This window comes from Mycteria americana, chromosome 2 (genome assembly GCF_035582795.1).
Source record: "Mycteria americana isolate JAX WOST 10 ecotype Jacksonville Zoo and Gardens chromosome 2, USCA_MyAme_1.0, whole genome shotgun sequence".
Classification (NCBI taxonomy): domain Eukaryota; kingdom Metazoa; phylum Chordata; class Aves; order Ciconiiformes; family Ciconiidae; genus Mycteria; species Mycteria americana.
In genome coordinates, this window is record NC_134366.1 from 60071234 (window position 1) to 60088347 (window position 17114).

At 46.2% G+C, this 17114-nt stretch overlaps 1 protein-coding gene across 2 annotated transcripts in view; it reads left to right on the forward strand.

Annotated features, from left to right (window-relative positions):
* The window catches only part of SLC66A2 (solute carrier family 66 member 2), a 70354-nt gene extending 54675 nt beyond the window's left edge, over positions 1–15679 (forward strand). For both annotated transcript variants that reach the window (XM_075493636.1, XM_075493637.1), the window contains one exon: positions 12467–15679. In XM_075493636.1, coding sequence (XP_075349751.1) covers positions 12467–12674 — 208 coding nt within the window. In that variant the 3' untranslated portion in view covers positions 12675–15679. The remainder of the gene's footprint in view (positions 1–12466) is intronic.
* Positions 15680–17114: the final 1435 nt, after the last annotated feature.

Below are 17114 nucleotides of genomic sequence, written 5' to 3' on the forward strand. Positions count from 1 at the left end.
TCCCTGTTCAGTGCTCCAGGTTCAAGGACCTGCACTTTCTGCTTGACTCTCTGCGGCCGTGTGGCCTGCGGGTTGCTGTGCTGGGGTCAGCACCGCATTCACCGCCGTGCTTGCCTGCTGTGTCTCCCCAGAGCTGTTCTCTCAAGGCCTGCAGCAGCACACTATGAGGCTCCAAAGATGGTTCTTTGTGCCCTGTGCACTCAACACATCTGAGAATTTCAGGAACTGAAGGGAGAGGCAGGTGGAAAAACCCAGGAGGGAGTGGGAGACCTTCCTTCCCTCACCCTCCCAGCACTTCTGACAGTGTGAACAGCAATAGCCACTTCCCCTAAGCGTCGTCCAGATTGTAGCACAGTGTGGACTGCTAACTCTCTTGCACATATTGAACCTCTTTCTCATTTCTCTTCCCTTGGCATCTCATCCCATCAGTTCAAAAAGTAAATTCAAAGCAAATTACTTCAAACCAAAAGCATTCATCTTCTACAAATAGTTCGGCTTCTTTACAGTAACAGGAATAAAGCACTGCTGGCATGTCTAATCAGTGCTCTCTTCAGTTGGTGCTTTTCTCTGTGCCCTGAAAATCTGAAATACAAGAGAAAATTTATTGTACTTCTGTTACAAAAACATTCCATTAAGTTTGGGGACTCCATTTTCTGCTGGCAAGGAAGTGTCATGCAAGGTATTTTGCGTAGTTAAGGTCAGGTCTTGCCAAGTCACGAAAGGTCAGAGTTGAACTTATCATGAAGGCACCTGAGAGATGAAAGTTTTCTAAAAATGTCTTTTTCCTCTGTTACCTAACAAATTTGGGAACAAAAGTGCCTTGATTCTTGAAATTCCAGCACCGGTATTGTTTTGTCAGAGTTCACTGCAGCCAGTTGTGTGAGTGGGATAAGTTCTTATAAATCTACTTGATGTGGCTGCAGAATTGTCTCCCTCAGTGCAGTAGGACTGAGTGGGAATAGAAATATGGAGGTAAAATGAGATTTGGGTTTGGAGAAATGTAAATTGAGATGCAAGGATACAAATATCCATATGGTAATACTGGTTGTGATGAAGATCTGTAAAGTGAGCAGAGTGGTGAGTAATTTAAGTGGTTAATAGATGAGCTAGAACAGCAGGAAAAAGAGGTTGGTGGAACTTAGGCGGGGATGTGACTTTGCAGGATGGTCCAGAAAGATGGGAGATTTTCTGTTACAAGTTGACCTGCAATGGTGCATTTGGTCCCCTGCTCCTCAGACACAGAGGGACAAGCAAACAGAAGAAGAGTGGGAAGTGCAGTGGCTAACCTGTTGGATGATCTGCCTGAAAACTGAGACAGGAGAGGAAGTGCTTGTAGCATTTTTGAGTGGGATGTAGAAAGAAACGAAACTTGGTGTCAGAAAAAGATGTTTCAAAAAGTCTCAAAGGTAGGGGTTTAGTTTGTTCCAGGGAAGATGGCTGGGAATGATACATGTCCACATAAGGGAATGGAATTATATGCCGAGCAAGATGTGCTGGCATTGTCAGGTAAGCTTTCAGGGTAGTGGTGGAAGCCCTGTCCCTTCAGATACTAAGTCTTGTATGAGAGAATTTCCTAAAACGGGATTCATAGTGTGCAAAGGGGCAGAAGGCAAGAGTTTGGGAATGAAGATAGGGTAGGGGATGTCTGTCCTTTTTGAACTGCATAGACGCTACTTGGGCTGAAATTTTAAGATTTGTGTCATGCTAGTGTGTGTGGGATGTGATTGTGATGCTTTTATTTCCTCCCTACGGCATTCAGTTCTTTCCACAGCAGGGCTTTAAGCACCAGTCTGCAACCACTGTGGATTAGTGGTAATGCTGCACATGGGAGGTGGCTCAGAAGGCGTTGGTTTGTGGTGGCACCTTCTGACAAAGCACAGCTTTCCTGCTGGGCTTTGCTTTGAGAAACAGCACACAGGTGTATCGTGCCTCACTGTCACCATGAACTTCACTTCTGTACCTCTGTGCATGCATGTGCATGTGGAAGGAAAGGGGAAAACCTGGCATTTCATACGAAGACTTAGGTGCTTCATATAGAGCTTGCGAGGGTTTATTTCCTTATAACAGTAAAGCGTTTTTGAGAAGAATGTGAGCTTTGTTTCTTGCAAAAATCTTACCTTATTTCCAGGCAGTAAGCTGACTGGAAGGTAGGACTTCGTCCCTGAGTGATCACTCTTATTTTACACACTAGTGTGTTTGGGGTTTACATTTCTCCAGTGTTTTCTTAGAATGTGAGAAGCATTTTACTAGCTGAAGGATGTGATTCATTCATGAAAAGTAATGACTGCAATATCATTAGATTTTGTCCTCGGGGGTGCTGGCTTTGGAGACAACCACTGAACGCTAGTCATCTAGAACAAAGTAAGCACTAGAGCTAGGACTGTTATCTTGTGTATGTTGACCAAAGTGATAATTGCAGCTATTGAATAGGACTACTAAAAGCGCGCTCAGGCTATGTACAGGTTACCATATGAAGATGAAGGGAAAAATGTGCTCAAATTACCTCAAGTTAAATTGGATGAAAAGTCTGATGATTTCTTTGTTGTCTAGGGCAGGAAGAAAGGAAGATTTAAAAGCATTATGATTTGAGCCTTGGGATACACAGCTGTGCTGAAACAAAGGTCTATTCCCTCCTGTCTTTTTATTACCTCTCAAATTGAATGTGTCCCACGTTATTTAGAACTAGAGAAGGAAATACATTGAATGGTGTTACACAGGGACATTATTTTGCCACCTCTAAGCACTGGCCTTGCGGGGTGTAGCAGTTGTGTCCCTCCTGGCACCGGGCAGGCTGCAGCAGCCAGGGTGTGGGGGGCCAGTTTCCCCTGCAGGGAGGTGAGCCATGGGAAGGAGTGCTGCTTCCTAGGATTTGCTGCCAGCCGGCTGCATGGCAGCAGGGGCGTGGGGACGGCCCTTTCAGCATCCGCCTTTAGTGGGTGGTGTAGGGCTCCGAGGGTGGCAAGATGACTGGTTCAGCTAGCTGTGCCAAGTGGCTGGAGAGTAGATGGGCAGCATGAGAGCATCTAGAGCAGCATTAGCCAGCAGCTGTGCATACAGCTCCATTGATTGTAATGCCTTGAGCAGGCGGTGAGAGACAGGGAAAGGGGGACAGATACTCCAGAACAACTTCATGAGTGAGATGCTGAAAGGTGCTGTCATTTAGGTGCACTCTGCACCATTTCCATTAAGCTGACACTACCGTGTGCGTTGGCAGCTGACTGTATTACTGCGAGCAGTGCAGGGCGTGATTTGCTGCCCCAGCACCTGAGGAAAGCTGCTCCCTGTCATGGCAGCAGGTCTCGAAGCTTCCAAATCTGCCAGCAGCAGAAGTAGAGTCCGTCTCATACGTGTTTGTATGACATGTCTGAGCAGACCTCAGCTTTGCAGTCTGGCCAGCATCCATTTGTGTCTCCTGGCAGGAAGGGCACTGGTGTGAATTGCGGTTCAAGTCTTTCCTCTGATCCACAGAACAGATTTATTTGCACACCTGCTGCACAGACTTAGGGTGTTTGAGGCTGTTGAAACCTGTTGCCCTTCTTTCTGCAGCACAAATTGTACAGTACTAGAAATATTTTGTAGCTGTTAAGGGTTACCAGTTTCTGGACCTGTACAGACTAAACTTTAGGCATAGCTGCTTGAAATAGCCAGAGGCCATACCAGAGACCCTGAATTATCCACCAGCCCCATGTTGAAACTACATGTCTTGTAGTTTCCCCTTGACTCTCCTTTGACAGACATGTTCTAACAAATACTGGCTTTTGGGTGGGTGTGCTAAGCATGGTCAAAATGCCTGACACCCTGCCACTCTTGGGAGTTTAGAAAACAGATGTTTATGATGAAAAAAAATGTACAAATACCTGTTTACCCTGTTTTTCCATAAAACCTTGTTGTTTATTTGTGAGTCTGCATAAAATGCATATATTAAAAAAGAAGCCACCAACAAACAATCACTTTAAACTGCATCTTTCTGGATTTGTTTCCCTGATGGTGTTCCAGAGTGAAATCCTCCATTTCATCTTTCCTCAGTGACGTGTACAGTCCCTGAAAATCACAGGAGCTTTCAGATAGTTTGCTCTTGTATTGCAGCCTTCTGTGGTATCCATTGCTTGTGGGTGCAGCTTTAACTCAACTGCTTTAGCTCAGTTCCAGAGATCCAAAATAAATGCTGGATCTCTCTTGCTGCATGCTCCTCTTAACTCCTGCTAGCATTGTGGGGCTGGACAAATGACTCCCTCTGGAGATGGTCAGTGCTGCTCCAGCCTCAGAGGAATTGTTGAGAAGTGAGGTAAGACACTCTGGCCGAGGCAGAGCACGTAGGACTGGTGAACAGTTTCATACTTAGATTCCCAGCTGGCTGTGCAGTATTTAAAAACAAGATCTATGCTTGCTCACACAGAAGGACCTGTCTTAGGGTATGCACGTTTAGTTTCCAGATTTTCAAACTTCAGACACTTTGGATATCTGATCCCAATGCTTTCTTCTTCTCTTTTTTTTTTTCCTTTGAGTAATTTTTGGCAGGCTAAACAATTTTGTTAGCATCAGGAGAACTCCTTTTTTGTTAAGCCATATGGCTTTTTGTTAGGAAAAAATGCTCTGTTTATTAATTTGTGTTTGTTTTGTGCAGTGTTAAAAATACCATGGCATTCAGGTTTCATGTTTTCTGGTCTGTGTTTCAGTGTTGAAGGCAGGCCAGCCTCTGATTGAAGTGCAGTGTTACAGATGCTTGCTGTCTTCTCTAAGTAGACTATTTTGGAGCTGCAAATGGGAGCTGAAAGTTTTCCAAAGTCAGGATGTTATAACTGAATCTGCTTTCTCTTAGAGACATTCCCATGCAAATGGCTTGTGGGAGGTAACAGCTTAAAAGGTTGCAGGAGAGATACCTTCTGTACCCTCTTCCTCACTTCCCAAAACCAAATGCAGTGTTCAAAATACTCATTGACATGCTGTTTCGATGTGGACCTTGTTCCTGAAGGAAATACTAGCTTATCAGCTCTTAAATGATTTTATTCTGGTTTTATATCCCCAGTCATTTAAAGAACTGTCACCATTTTTTAACATATATAAAAGTCAAGTGCTAATATATGAAGAAATGTCTGAAACTGTGGCAATCTAAAAAGTCAGATTTTTGAATCTGGCATCACCTGTGTCTTGGTCTAGCACTTGGCCATGAGGTGTAGAAGTTGTGGTCAATTTCCACTGATTCTTGAACAAAAAGAGTCCAGGCTAATTATCCTCTTTTTAGTTCCAGTTGCCTGGGATAGAAAGGAGAAAACAGCAACTTTCAAAGTAGATAAAGGTCAATAAATTATACTCATTTTTCTGTTATTGAAAATAACTTAGGATTTTTGAGTTCACTGACTGTCTGAGCACAATTAGCACTAAGTTTGTGACTGTAGCAGGATGTAATTACATCAGGGCAACATGTACCCCCTGTTGCTATTTGTGCTGAAATGTCTGGTCAAACCACTACAGAATTTCTCAACGGAAGTCACTGTCTAATGTCTGATTCTCTTTGTGTCTTTCAGCTTGCAGGGTATTTTTGGGTTTGTGTGTTAAGCTACAAACATGCAGAGTCATAACATCGATGTGAGAAAATCTGCAGTGCAAACAGGAAGCGAGTACTGCTGTGTCTTTCTTCTCGTGTAGGTTTTGTGCTAAGTACCAGCCTGTGTTCTGCAGACTGCTGCTCTGCAGCTCTGCTAATATGCTACTGTTCATAAGTTATTTTGATGGATGGTTGCAACTAGTCTTAAGACCAACTGGTTTACCAGGGAGGAGGAAGAGGGGGCTTCACATCTCATGTATTTTTACAAGATCCTTTTTTTGGTAGTTTTTGCTCTTTCAGATGAAGGAAGAAGAAAGGTGTAATGACCGAGAAGTGACTAATGTTGAGCAGGGTGTGCACAGATTGCAATGGAAAATCAGAGACTTGAGACTGTCGCAGCCAGGTTTTGAGCAGAAGGAATCAAGATGCTGAAAAGCTTTGATTCGAGGAGCTCTAGTCCTGGATAAGGGGGGGTGAGCCTAAATATCTGGCTAATCTCATTGTTCTGTAAATTACTTAGCCTCTAGTACAGTTCCCCAAAGAGAAGCAACAGACGGTTTGGGTTTCTTTTTTCTTTTGAATGCACTTTACAAGCTGAATAATTTCAGGATTTTTCTGTAAAAATTACGGTTCATTGACTGCAGATACAGTGTACTAATAGGTGTTTTTTACCTCTAGTTGCTGTCACTTCAGAATTAATACACAATATACAAGGAACCTGAATGAAGTAAATTGTTCCTTGAGAAAAGTGAATGCTGTTTTCCAGCATGCCATTTGTGTATTTAGCAAATGAAGATTGGTACAAAGTGTCTTTATGACATCTACTATAAATGGTAGAGAACAGCAGCACTGTAGGGCATTTTTATATTACCATATTAAAAAATAGCTTTTAGCAACCCACCCGTAGTCTAGTGTCTGATCAGAAGTGATGGTGTCCTTCTGAGAATTAATTCCAACAGCAGAATAAATAAGTGCTCTTTCAGATTTTAAGACCAGTTGAAAAATACCAGCTTTTCCTCTTTGTGGTCAATTGCAATTTACACAGACTTGACACTGACTGTTACTACATTAGCAACTCCTTGTAATGAGCTCAACTGTAAGGAAGGCACTTGCTTTTAGGAGGTTTGTTGTCATTGGATACTGCAGTACTGATTTACATTACTGGGAAGTGCTATTTTTACCGCAAGTGTGCTTCAGCCTCTGGCAATACCAGCTATTTCAGTGCAGTTCCTGCCTCCTGCCCCTCCAGTTGGCATCTCTGTTGTCACACAACCAAATGCTGCCATTTGTTTATTTCTGCCTCCCCAAATTGCTCTGTGGCACTGCTCGCCCCTAACCTGCTCACTCATTTGTGCTAAGAGCAGTTGTGCTGTCCTCCTAGACTGTATCCTCCGTATCAACAAGGTGAGCATTTCCTGCCTTCCATATCTCCCCAGCTTAGCTTTGGGCTATTTCAGGAAAGATGTCAATTTACTCCTAAATCCTGCTTTGCTGTGTAGCCAGTGCTGCGCAGAACAGCTTCACTCACGTGGCTTTGCAGATGTCAGGAAGATATAGAGTGAAGTTGGTCTTTGTGAGACAGGTTGGGAAATTTTTGCTGCATGCAGCCTCCTTGTGCTGTGCTGTCCAGTGTTGATGGTGGGCCCTGACTGCCTCTTGCAGCAAAGCCTCATCTACATTAACAGTGCAGCATTTTCTCTTGCACCGTGAAGCCAAGAGCCAGACGTACGCGAATGGGCTGTGATCTGCCACCCGGCGGCACCTGGCACATGGCACTGCAAAGGAGCAGAGCCGTGCAGAGGGCTTGTTCACCACTGTTGGCAGCCTGCATTTGAGCCGCTGCTGCGTCATGCGGCTTTCTGGGAGACTCATGCTGTTGCTGTGATCCCACAGATTTTCCATCACATGCCATGCAGAGTCCTGCAGGGGAAGAAAGCTGAGACTAGAGGGTTGCCCCCTTTGGTGTATTGGTAGCTTGTTAAAAATGAGGCTCACGTGTCTTACAGGAAGGGACTGGAGCTTCATTCAGCAAATGGAGGTTATGGCAGAGCAGTGGAAGGAGGGCTTGGGTGTGCTCTCTCCTTTTTCCTCTTCCTTCCCCACAACCAACTGAAAACTCCATTTCTCTTAGGCAATAAAACCTTCCCTTTCTGTACAGACACTGCTCTTTTCTCCTCTGGGGCAGGTAAGAGGCACCTATCTGCCCAAGATAGGTTGGTTTCTTTCTCTTCTATCCCAAAAGTAAGAATAAATACAAGAATTATCTCTCCTCCCCAAGTGAATGGGTAAAGTTGAGAAGCTGTGGACAAAAACTGGCTTTTCTCTCCTGTGTGGCATCCTGAAGTGACACAATAGCTGGAAGTATGAGAGCAGTAATGGTGTATCCATGCGATCAGTCACGCATAGTCATGCACGCACCGTTGCATTATTGCAAATGGCATCTGCGTATGTAGCAAGGACAAGGCAATTGCACAGTCCAAATAAGGGGGAAGGACCATTACTATTGTACCCGAGTGTCTGGAAATTAGGACGTGGCAGAAGCCATGGTGATGATGTAAACTTCATTCAGCCCCCTCTCCCAGCCTCCTGAAGCACAGGCCTGTGATGTGGTAGTGGTGGCAGGGGCAGCTCTGTTCCCCCCCGAGATTCCATGTAGACACTCAATGGGTTTCTCACCAAGCTGAAACTTTCAGGCTGTCTGCGCAAACGGATGCTGGTTGAGATGGGGGAGAGCCGACAGCAGTTGTAGTTTTCCCCTCCCTAGGGTGGGCACTGGAGGAGTGAGACACACCTAATTGGAGAGGGCACTGGGGGCATTCAGGGGTGCTTGCAGACATGACAACAATGAGGAGGGGGTCCTGGGCCAGCGCACCCCTCTTCTGCTCATTCCCTAGTTTCACCCTTGTGATGGGTTGACCTTGGCTAGATGCCAGGTGTGCACCAAGCCGCTCTATCACTCCCCCTCCTCAACTGGACAGGGGGAGAGAAAAATATAACAAAAGGCTCATGGGTTGAGATAAGGACAGGGAGATCACTCACCAATTACCATCACGGGCAAAACAGACTCGACTCGGGGGAATTAATTTAATTTATTGCCAATCAAAATCAGAGTAGGATAATGAGAAATAAAACCAAATCTTAAAACACCTCCCCCCCCAGCCCTCCCTTCTTCCCAGGCTCAACTTCACTCCCAATGTCTCTACCTCCTTCCCCTGAGCGGCACAGGGGGACAGGGAATGGGGGTTGCAGTCAGTTCATTACACGTTGTCTCTGCCGCTCCTTCCTCCTCATGCTCTACCACTGCTCCAGTGTGGGGTCCCTCCCACGGGAGACAGTTCTCCACAAACTTCTCCAATGTGAGTCCTTCCCACAGGCTGCAGTTATTCAAGAACTGCTCCAGCATGTGTCCCTTCCACATGTCCTTTCCACGGGGTGCAGTCCTTCAGGAACAGACTTCTACAGCATGGGTCCCCCACAGGGTCACAAGTCCTGCCAGCAAACCTGCTCCAGTGTGGGCTCGTCTCTCCACAGGTCCACGGGTCCTGCCAGGAGCCTGCTCCAGCGCAGGCTTCCCATGGGGTCACAGCCTCCTTCGGGCATCCACCTGCCTCCAGTGTGGGGTCTTCCACGGGCTGCAGGTGAATATCTGCTCCACCGTTAACCTTTGTGGGCTGCAGGGAGACAGCCTGCCTCACCATGGTCTTCACCAGGGGCTGCAGGGGAATCTCTGCTCTGGTGCCTGGAGCACCTCCTCCCCCTCCTTCTCCACTGACCTTGGCATCTGCAGGGCTGTTTCTCTCACATATTCTCACTCCTCCATCCTGGCTGCTGCTGTTGCGCAAGCAGTTTTTTCCCCCCTTCTTAAATATATTATCACAGAGGCACTACCGCCATCGCTGGTTGGCTCAGCTTTGGTCAGCGGCATGTCCATCTTGGAGCCGGCTGGCATTGCCTCTGTCAGACATACGGGAAGCTTCTAGGAGCTTCTCACAGAAGCCACCCCTGTAGCCCCCGCACTACCAAAACCTTGCCACCCAAAACCCAATACCCAATACCAATAACCCTGAACGTCCTTGTCCCAGGTCGTACTCCTCCGTCTGTCCACCCCAAATTCAGGTTGTTTCCAAGGTCTTGTGTCCCAGGTTCCCAGTTCTCTTCCGTTCCTGTCATTCCCTGTCCTGCTCCAGCCTCCTTTTCCTACCCTCTTCTCATCTGACCAACCTCTCTGCTCCTCTGATGTCTCCTCAGCTTTCCTCTAGGGCTCTTCATTGCCTCTTCTCACTTCTTGTGTGACACTTGTCCCCATTTCCTTGCCAAGCTGTTTTCATTTAGCCCACACACCTTTAGGTCTGTGCTGGATGTGCTCCTTTTGTCCAGTCCCAGCCTCTCCTCTGGAGAGCAGCTGGCACTCCCGCAAGTCACTGCTTTGCATTAACTCTGGACTTTGAGAACCTTGGTGCAGCTGCAGTACTAAGGTTTTGTGGAACATCAAGTGTTTTGTATATTTTTATTTTGCATTTTTATAGTACCTGGGTGTGATTTGCAGGTTTTCTCTGCTATTTTGTCCAACCTACTGGACAGAGGAGCTGATTCAGTGACAGACCGGTGGTGTTAGCTCTTTAAACTATCCGTTACATTTTTTTTATATCATTTTTGCCAAGGACAAGTTGAGATTTTCCTGTGTAGAGAGCATTGTCATGTCCTAGTGAGAACCCCAGGCATGATGCTGATTTCCTTGAGTGTCTGATGTGCGAGCTGAAGAGCGGGGCTCTGGAATGTGAAAAGGCTATTGGAGAATGCACCAAGTTAACCAGTTGGTATTGCAGGCTGTTGAGTTTACAGGTGGCTTCTTAGCAAAACCCACAATTGCTTTGGCAAACCGAGCACAGCATGTGACACAGCTAGAGGTGTGCTTCTAGTGCTTGGCTCCTACGGCGCTGCTGAACTGCGTGCGTCCATAATGTTTCCCCCAGTGATTATTCTTTCTTTGAGGGACTAAACTCTTTTGCAGGCTCTGCTTCTTCTGACAGTGTGTATTTTCTCCTCCACATCTGCACTGCAGCGTGGGGTCACTTCTAAAACCCAGCTAGCTTTCTCCACAGGCAATATGTGACAAATATCCTTTGCACATTAAATTCCTATTCAGATATTTCATGGCATCCCTGAATTGCCTTTCTGTCAACAATGAGCAGTTAGTTTGACCTGCCAGGTTTAGCATGTGCTTTTAGTGAGGGTCCCCAGCCACGCCAGGACAGATTCACAATTAAATTGTGATCAGTTGCCCAGCAAACACTGATAAGCTTACAATCAGAGGAGGAGGAATGTTGGCTGCCTGGAAGCAAGGTGCCAGTTTTATTACCCTCAGAGTTTATCGCCCTTCCTAATTAAAATCCCAAACAATCCCCTCCACCGCCTGTGTCTGTAAACCTCCTGTAAGTGTGATGTAAGGTGACTCGGTGTGACTGGGAACATGCACAAGGCAGGTGTAGTGCAGGCTGTTTGGTCCGAGCACAAATGACACTGTGGGTTCAGCAGTTGTTTTCCTTCTCCAATTATTTATTTACATTTTTAGAATGACCTTGGGTGGGGAATGACTGCTCACTCAACCCCATGTCCTTGCTTGCACTTCCACACAGAGACTTTCTTTGGAAGGTCCATAGGATTGTAGACCTGTTTTATGCTCTCAGTAATGTGACATGAGTTAGAAAAAGGCTTGTGTTTCTGTAGTGCGATGGGGCAGTATAAACTGATGCTCTTAGCCACCCTTCCCCTATGGGGAAAGAGTGGGCTGCAGCATTTGGCTTGCAATAGCACTGTGTACTTGTGTCCAAAATACAAATTGTGCTAGCTCCCTGCCTGAATGTTTGAGAAATGAACATTAAGTCCTACCCTGCTGCATGGGCGTGACTGCATTTGATGAATCAGAGTCAGTGCTGGCAAAACGTAATTGCTCACAATTGTGACAAATCATGTGCAATGCTCATACTGTGAACTACAAAGCGTTTGTCCACTACTGCTTATCCAGCTGCTTAAAAAGCTCTCCTGTTAAAGTGCATGAAGCTTGGAAACAGCCTTCAGGATCTGGTGGTTCACATTTTGTTGAGGGCACTGAAAAAAATTTGGTCTGTTTGAAGAACTTCCTTTTATTCAGCAGAGTTTCTCCTGATGTGGGGGAGCAGGAGCTGGACTGGGGGATGGCTCAGCAGTACAGCAAGATGAAAGCAAGGATGGCTATTAAAAGGAAGTCTGACCATTGCTCTTGATCTGTGTCCTTGATAAAAATCCCTAGTGATGTTCATCCTTCCAGTAACAGCTGCAGGCATGTCGTTTCCTCTCTTTCTGTATTACTGGACAATCTGTCTTTCTGTTTTTTTGGTTTTGCATTTTCTGCAATAAGAAATGGTTTCTTGTATCTATCAGAAGCATTTGTTTCAGCAGATGCTAAAAAAGCGTGCATGCATGAGAGCGCAGTCTATGTGTTACTTCACCTTGCGTGAGCACAAAAGTGCATGCAGAAGAAGTAACTGCTGGGATGAATTGCCTTTGTTTTCCATGCACTGTATTACTTTGGTTTATGGTCAGTGCTGTCAGCATGTGGCAGTCATGTTTACTGGGCACCGCTGAGTCAAATATCCTAGCTGGATATTTTGAAATGTTGGATACCTTCATAGCCACAGGCATTTGGTGCTGTAATTGCTGAGATAAGAGTGCTTCAGTTTGTGGGGTACAGAATTTGATCCTCCCTTCCAAGTACAGTGCTGCATGTCTTGGCTAGGCACGCTGTCTGCCCTCATCAAGGGGAGTCCCAGCCCACTGTTGAGTATAAACCCTCGCTGAAGTAGGTGGGATCCTCTGGCACAGCAGGTCTAATCACAAGCCAAGTTCTCAAGAAATACTCTTTCCTTCTTTTCTGTCTTTTAGTGTCAAGATGGTGCTGATGTGGACCAGTGGGGACACGTTCAAGACTGTTTACTTCATCCTGAATCAGGCCCCTTTCCAGTTCTCCATCTGTGGACTCCTGCAGGTTTTTGTGGACATTGCTATCCTGTTGCAGGTTTACTTGTACAGCTACTACCCTCAGAAGCCCATGTCCCACACTGCGCACCCAGCCAGCACCAAGGCCCTGTGAGGCACTTAGCTGGACAGGTTGCAGGTCAACGGCGCTGCGGAGTCAGCCATGGTAGCTCCTCTTCCACTTGTAAATACTCCTGTGTTGCTGAGTTGAAAGCAGAAATGAGAACAAGGATTGAAAATCTGGCTGCACTTCCAGCTCGGGAGGTTTTATTTTAAATAACTTGCTCTCTCTGTTTTCAGACTTAGCTGTACAGAACTGTTTCTTGGTGGGGGGAGGGGCACTTTAGTTTTGCATATGTACCTATGAGCCTTATCAATTCACAAATGTTTGTATGTTTAATCACAAGGGCTGGATGGTTTGTGTTTTTAATGCTATTTTAAAATGTTACACCATAGAAGTTATAGGATATTTTGTCTGAAACGTTTACCTATTTATATAATATAATGTCTATATATTGGCAGGAAGTTTGTGGCATATGCTAGCATTCAGTATCTCCACGATGTAGGAAGAAGTATTGAAGAGCAAATGCAGGAGCTTTTTCTTGTCTTTAAGAAGGTGTCTGGTGAGCAGAGAAGGTGCGGGCAGGAAGCCCTGCAAAGAAGTGAGTAGCCAGAAATGAACCAGTCATACACAGTGTAAAGCATCAATGTGCTAAAGAGTGAATGGCAGGTGTTCATCCCTACTGTGGGATCAGTGTGGCAGGTGGACACATCAAGGAGATGATGAAGGGGGTCTGAGTATGGACGATGCTGGAGCCATGTGTAGAGTAGGCACATCCAGTCAAGCAGTCAGCCAAAAGGAGGAGCTAACAGGAGACTGCAGGTAACTTAGGTAGTCGTGCTTTGAAACGATGGGGTTTGGGAACAGCCCGCCCTGCACTCAGGGGGCAGCACTGCTCCTGCAGCTGTGCACAGGACAGAGCTGGGCTGTAGGACATCTTTCACAAACCAAGGGGCCAGCAGGTGCGTGTTGCCAGTATTGCCAGGCAAGTATTTCTAGATGGCGATTGAGCCACAAAGCAACTCCACTTCCATTGCCTCAGAAGAGGAAGTGAAAAAGTTTGAGACAGAAAAAGCCATATCCTATGGAGTAGGATTAGCATCTGACAGCTTGATTTGTTGAGGCTGAGATTCATGTTTGTGTTGCTTAATGCCAAACAAGAACCAGTTTATGGTTTGGGGTGTTTCTTGCATTAACCCAAAAAGGAAGGAGTCCATGTTTTCCTTTTTCTGTTGCTTAAGATCTTCTAGGCTCTTAGAAGAATCAGCAGCCTATACTTAGACAGAGGGACTGAGAAAGCTGAAAGAACGGAGAGTTTATTTATAAATATAGATGTTGTCTATAATGGCTGTTTGCCAGCGTAGGTCACCATGCCCTTTCTGAGAACTGCATGTGTCTAGCAGCTGCAGGTGGTGTGGACCCGCAGGGGGCTGTGACCAAGCCCCTGGGCTTCTGCCAGTTGCCGTCATTAAACCGCCCTGGTTGGAATGAGGTAGCCATAGCAAGATGCTTAGTCCCAGGAACAGCTATGCCTGCACTGCTTTCTTCATCATGGGGCTCCCTCCCTGTTGCCAGGCGAATGCCGTCTGACTGCAGGCAAGGTGTTAGATCTGTGACAGATTTTTGAGAATCATTTTTTCTCCAAGATTAGCCCAAGACCTTACATTTTCTTGCTGATGGCAGCAAGGCTGAGGTTTAATAACTTCAGGGTGTAAATCAGATACTTCCCCTACCCTGTTTTATTTGGGAACCTCATGATTTGCTTCTGGACTGTCTTCATCGGTGGCAAACTGTCCTCTGGAGGGGAAGCGTCAGCAGGCTGTAGCAGTGGTTGCGTGACGCTCGGTTGGGAATGTCTGTCATAAGACAGGGAAGAGTGGGCTGTCCCTTCGCTGCTTTAGACTTGTGCCCCTTTCACTCCCCAGGTAGCCCCAGGCTGACATCGGGGCTCCCACTGCATGTGCCGTTTGGTTTTGGAGCTGACATGTTGGTGGCGGAGGGCTGAGGCCTAAATCTGCAGGCAGAAGTCCTTCCCTGGGGCTAAGCCATCCTGCCCTTTGGTGGGGGCACTGCTGGAGGTGGAAGGAAGGGTGTCCTCGGGAAGTCCCTCCTGCCCCAGCAGATCCAGTCGGATCTGCGTGAGTAAAGCAGAGCTGAGGAGAGCTGCTGTTTCCGAGGGCTGGGCACAGAATGCTCTGCCTGGGCACTGACTCCACGCTCTTTGTTCGATACCGTACTCTTTTAGGCCTGAAGTGACCTTACAAAGACAATGTACCTGGCATGGCAGCCTATGAATGTATCGTTCCTCTCTTTTCTCCAATGTTCTGGTTGTGTTACAGGAACATCTGGGCTTTTGTCTTTTTTAATTGAAAACTTACTTAACAACTGGCTTCTCGGTATGCTGCTTTAATGAGGATTGTATTTCTACTGTATGCAAACAAACACTTTCTTGTGTGTTTTAATGGTCTGAAGTTTTTTTTAATAACTTGTAATGATAAGATTTTTGTATATGGTGGTCTTTTTCTAATATTCTATGAAACGGGGATATAAGAAATAAATGGCTCTTAAGAAATATACTTCTGTATGTTATAGCTTCACCTGGGAGTGCACACTTTTGGCCACCTCTTTGGCTTTGAACTACAGGTATTACTGAGGATACAAGAACTGTGTTTTTCCTTTTGGGACTCTTCCCTGGGCAGATTCTTGAGTCTGTCATCAGTACCTAAACCAGCAAGCTCTGCAGCCCAGTCTTACTCACACCAGAGCTGCAAATGCTGGAAGAGAAGCCAGTGAAACCATGTCTAAAGTCGTCTTCTGTATGTGGCATTTAGCAAGACAGGACTCTTGGCCAGGAACTCTTGAACTTCATCTTGCAAGATACTTTAGGGACAAAATGTTACAGAACTTTGTGTTTGTTCTTTAATTGTCAGGAAGTATCTGTATCAATGATCACCTCAGAGAATAAGAAATCAATTACTTTAAATAAATCTCTGAATGTATGGCACATTTCATGGAGTTTATTTTCTCTGTCAGTTGCAATGGTTTTTTTAAAATAAAAATTACCTATTATATATAAATTGCAGTGTTGCTTTGTTTTGTTCAGATATAAGATGCGTGCTTCTTAACTCTTATTATAACTCATCTTTAGAGCATCGTCTATAGGAATAATTAGCGTGCTTTTTCCTCCTGATGGGTGGGTAAGCACAAGGCATAAGTTGTCCTGATGTCATGATGCACAACAGGGATTCTGGATTTCTGTCCCCCGCTCTTCCATACATCCTGGGGTAAACTTACCCTCATGACCACTTAACTCTTTTATGCTTGTGATGCTCACAGTAAAAGCAAATTACTAACAGATTATTATGTAACTTTAAAAAAACCCCTGTATCATGCAAACTGGGTAAGGAGGTTAAAGACAGGACACAGCTGAGGGACATGCTCTTTGCAGCCTCTGCACAGCAGATGAGGAAACTGAGTGTTTCATCTGTGTGCCTCATCTCATGGCCAGCCGCTGTGCCAAGAGGAGTCTTGACCTCCCTCCCTGTTGATTCAGGATGTGAAAACAAGCCAAGACAGTCAGGACCAGCCTTGTGGCCGATGTGTGGATCCTGGGCCCTGCCGGGCTGCTGTTGCAGGCTGTTCAGCTGCTCCGGTGTAGGGAGACAGTTTGCTGTTGCTGTGTGCAGTGGCTGCGGAAGCTGGAGGACGGGAATTGGTGAGGAGAGAGGGCTGGGGGCACAGGAGAGAGGGTCGGGAAGGGCAGGAGGACAGGTGGGAAAGACTGAGCTTGCTCAAATAAGGGACTGAAGGGAGAGACTCCTCGAGGGGAGGGAATGAAGGAAAACCAAGACCTGGAAGGGCAAAGGTAGGTAAATCAGTGAAGTGAGTGTAAAGGAGGAGGAAAACGAGGGTGGGGAGTAAAACCTGCCTGCTCTGTTACAGTCTGCCGGCAGTGGAGACCATGGAGGGCAATGGCCCAAGCAGTTCCCACAACAGCTGAGCCTGCTCATTACTCATAGGGTACCATCTATCCCAAATAGTACTGGTGTTACTGGCTGCTGCTATGGCACTCACTGAGGGGAAGCTAATGGTGGGACTGGCCCTAAGTGAAACAACGGGGAGCCCCTTCAGTAAACGGGAGCTCTCACAGCCACCTCTGGACACTGCAGCAGCCAGAGCAGCAGCAGGGCCCTTGTCCTGCTGGCTGGTGCAGCATTGGCCCGGGCTTCAGGGCAAAGCTCTCCCTCGGCTGTGCAGGGCACACAGCGCTCTGTGCCATGGCTGCATAGAGACAGATGTCATGGTTAGATGTTTGGGTGCATGTATCTACATATGTAGTCAGATGCAATTAACATTTTAAGACAAAAAGCAAAGCTCAAATTTGGCACTGGGTAGTAAAGCAGAAGTTGGCCCACAGATGCTGTTTGTTAAATTTGGTTGTGATTCTTAGCTTAGGCTTGAGTGCCAAGAAGGCTTCAAGGACCTGACTGACAG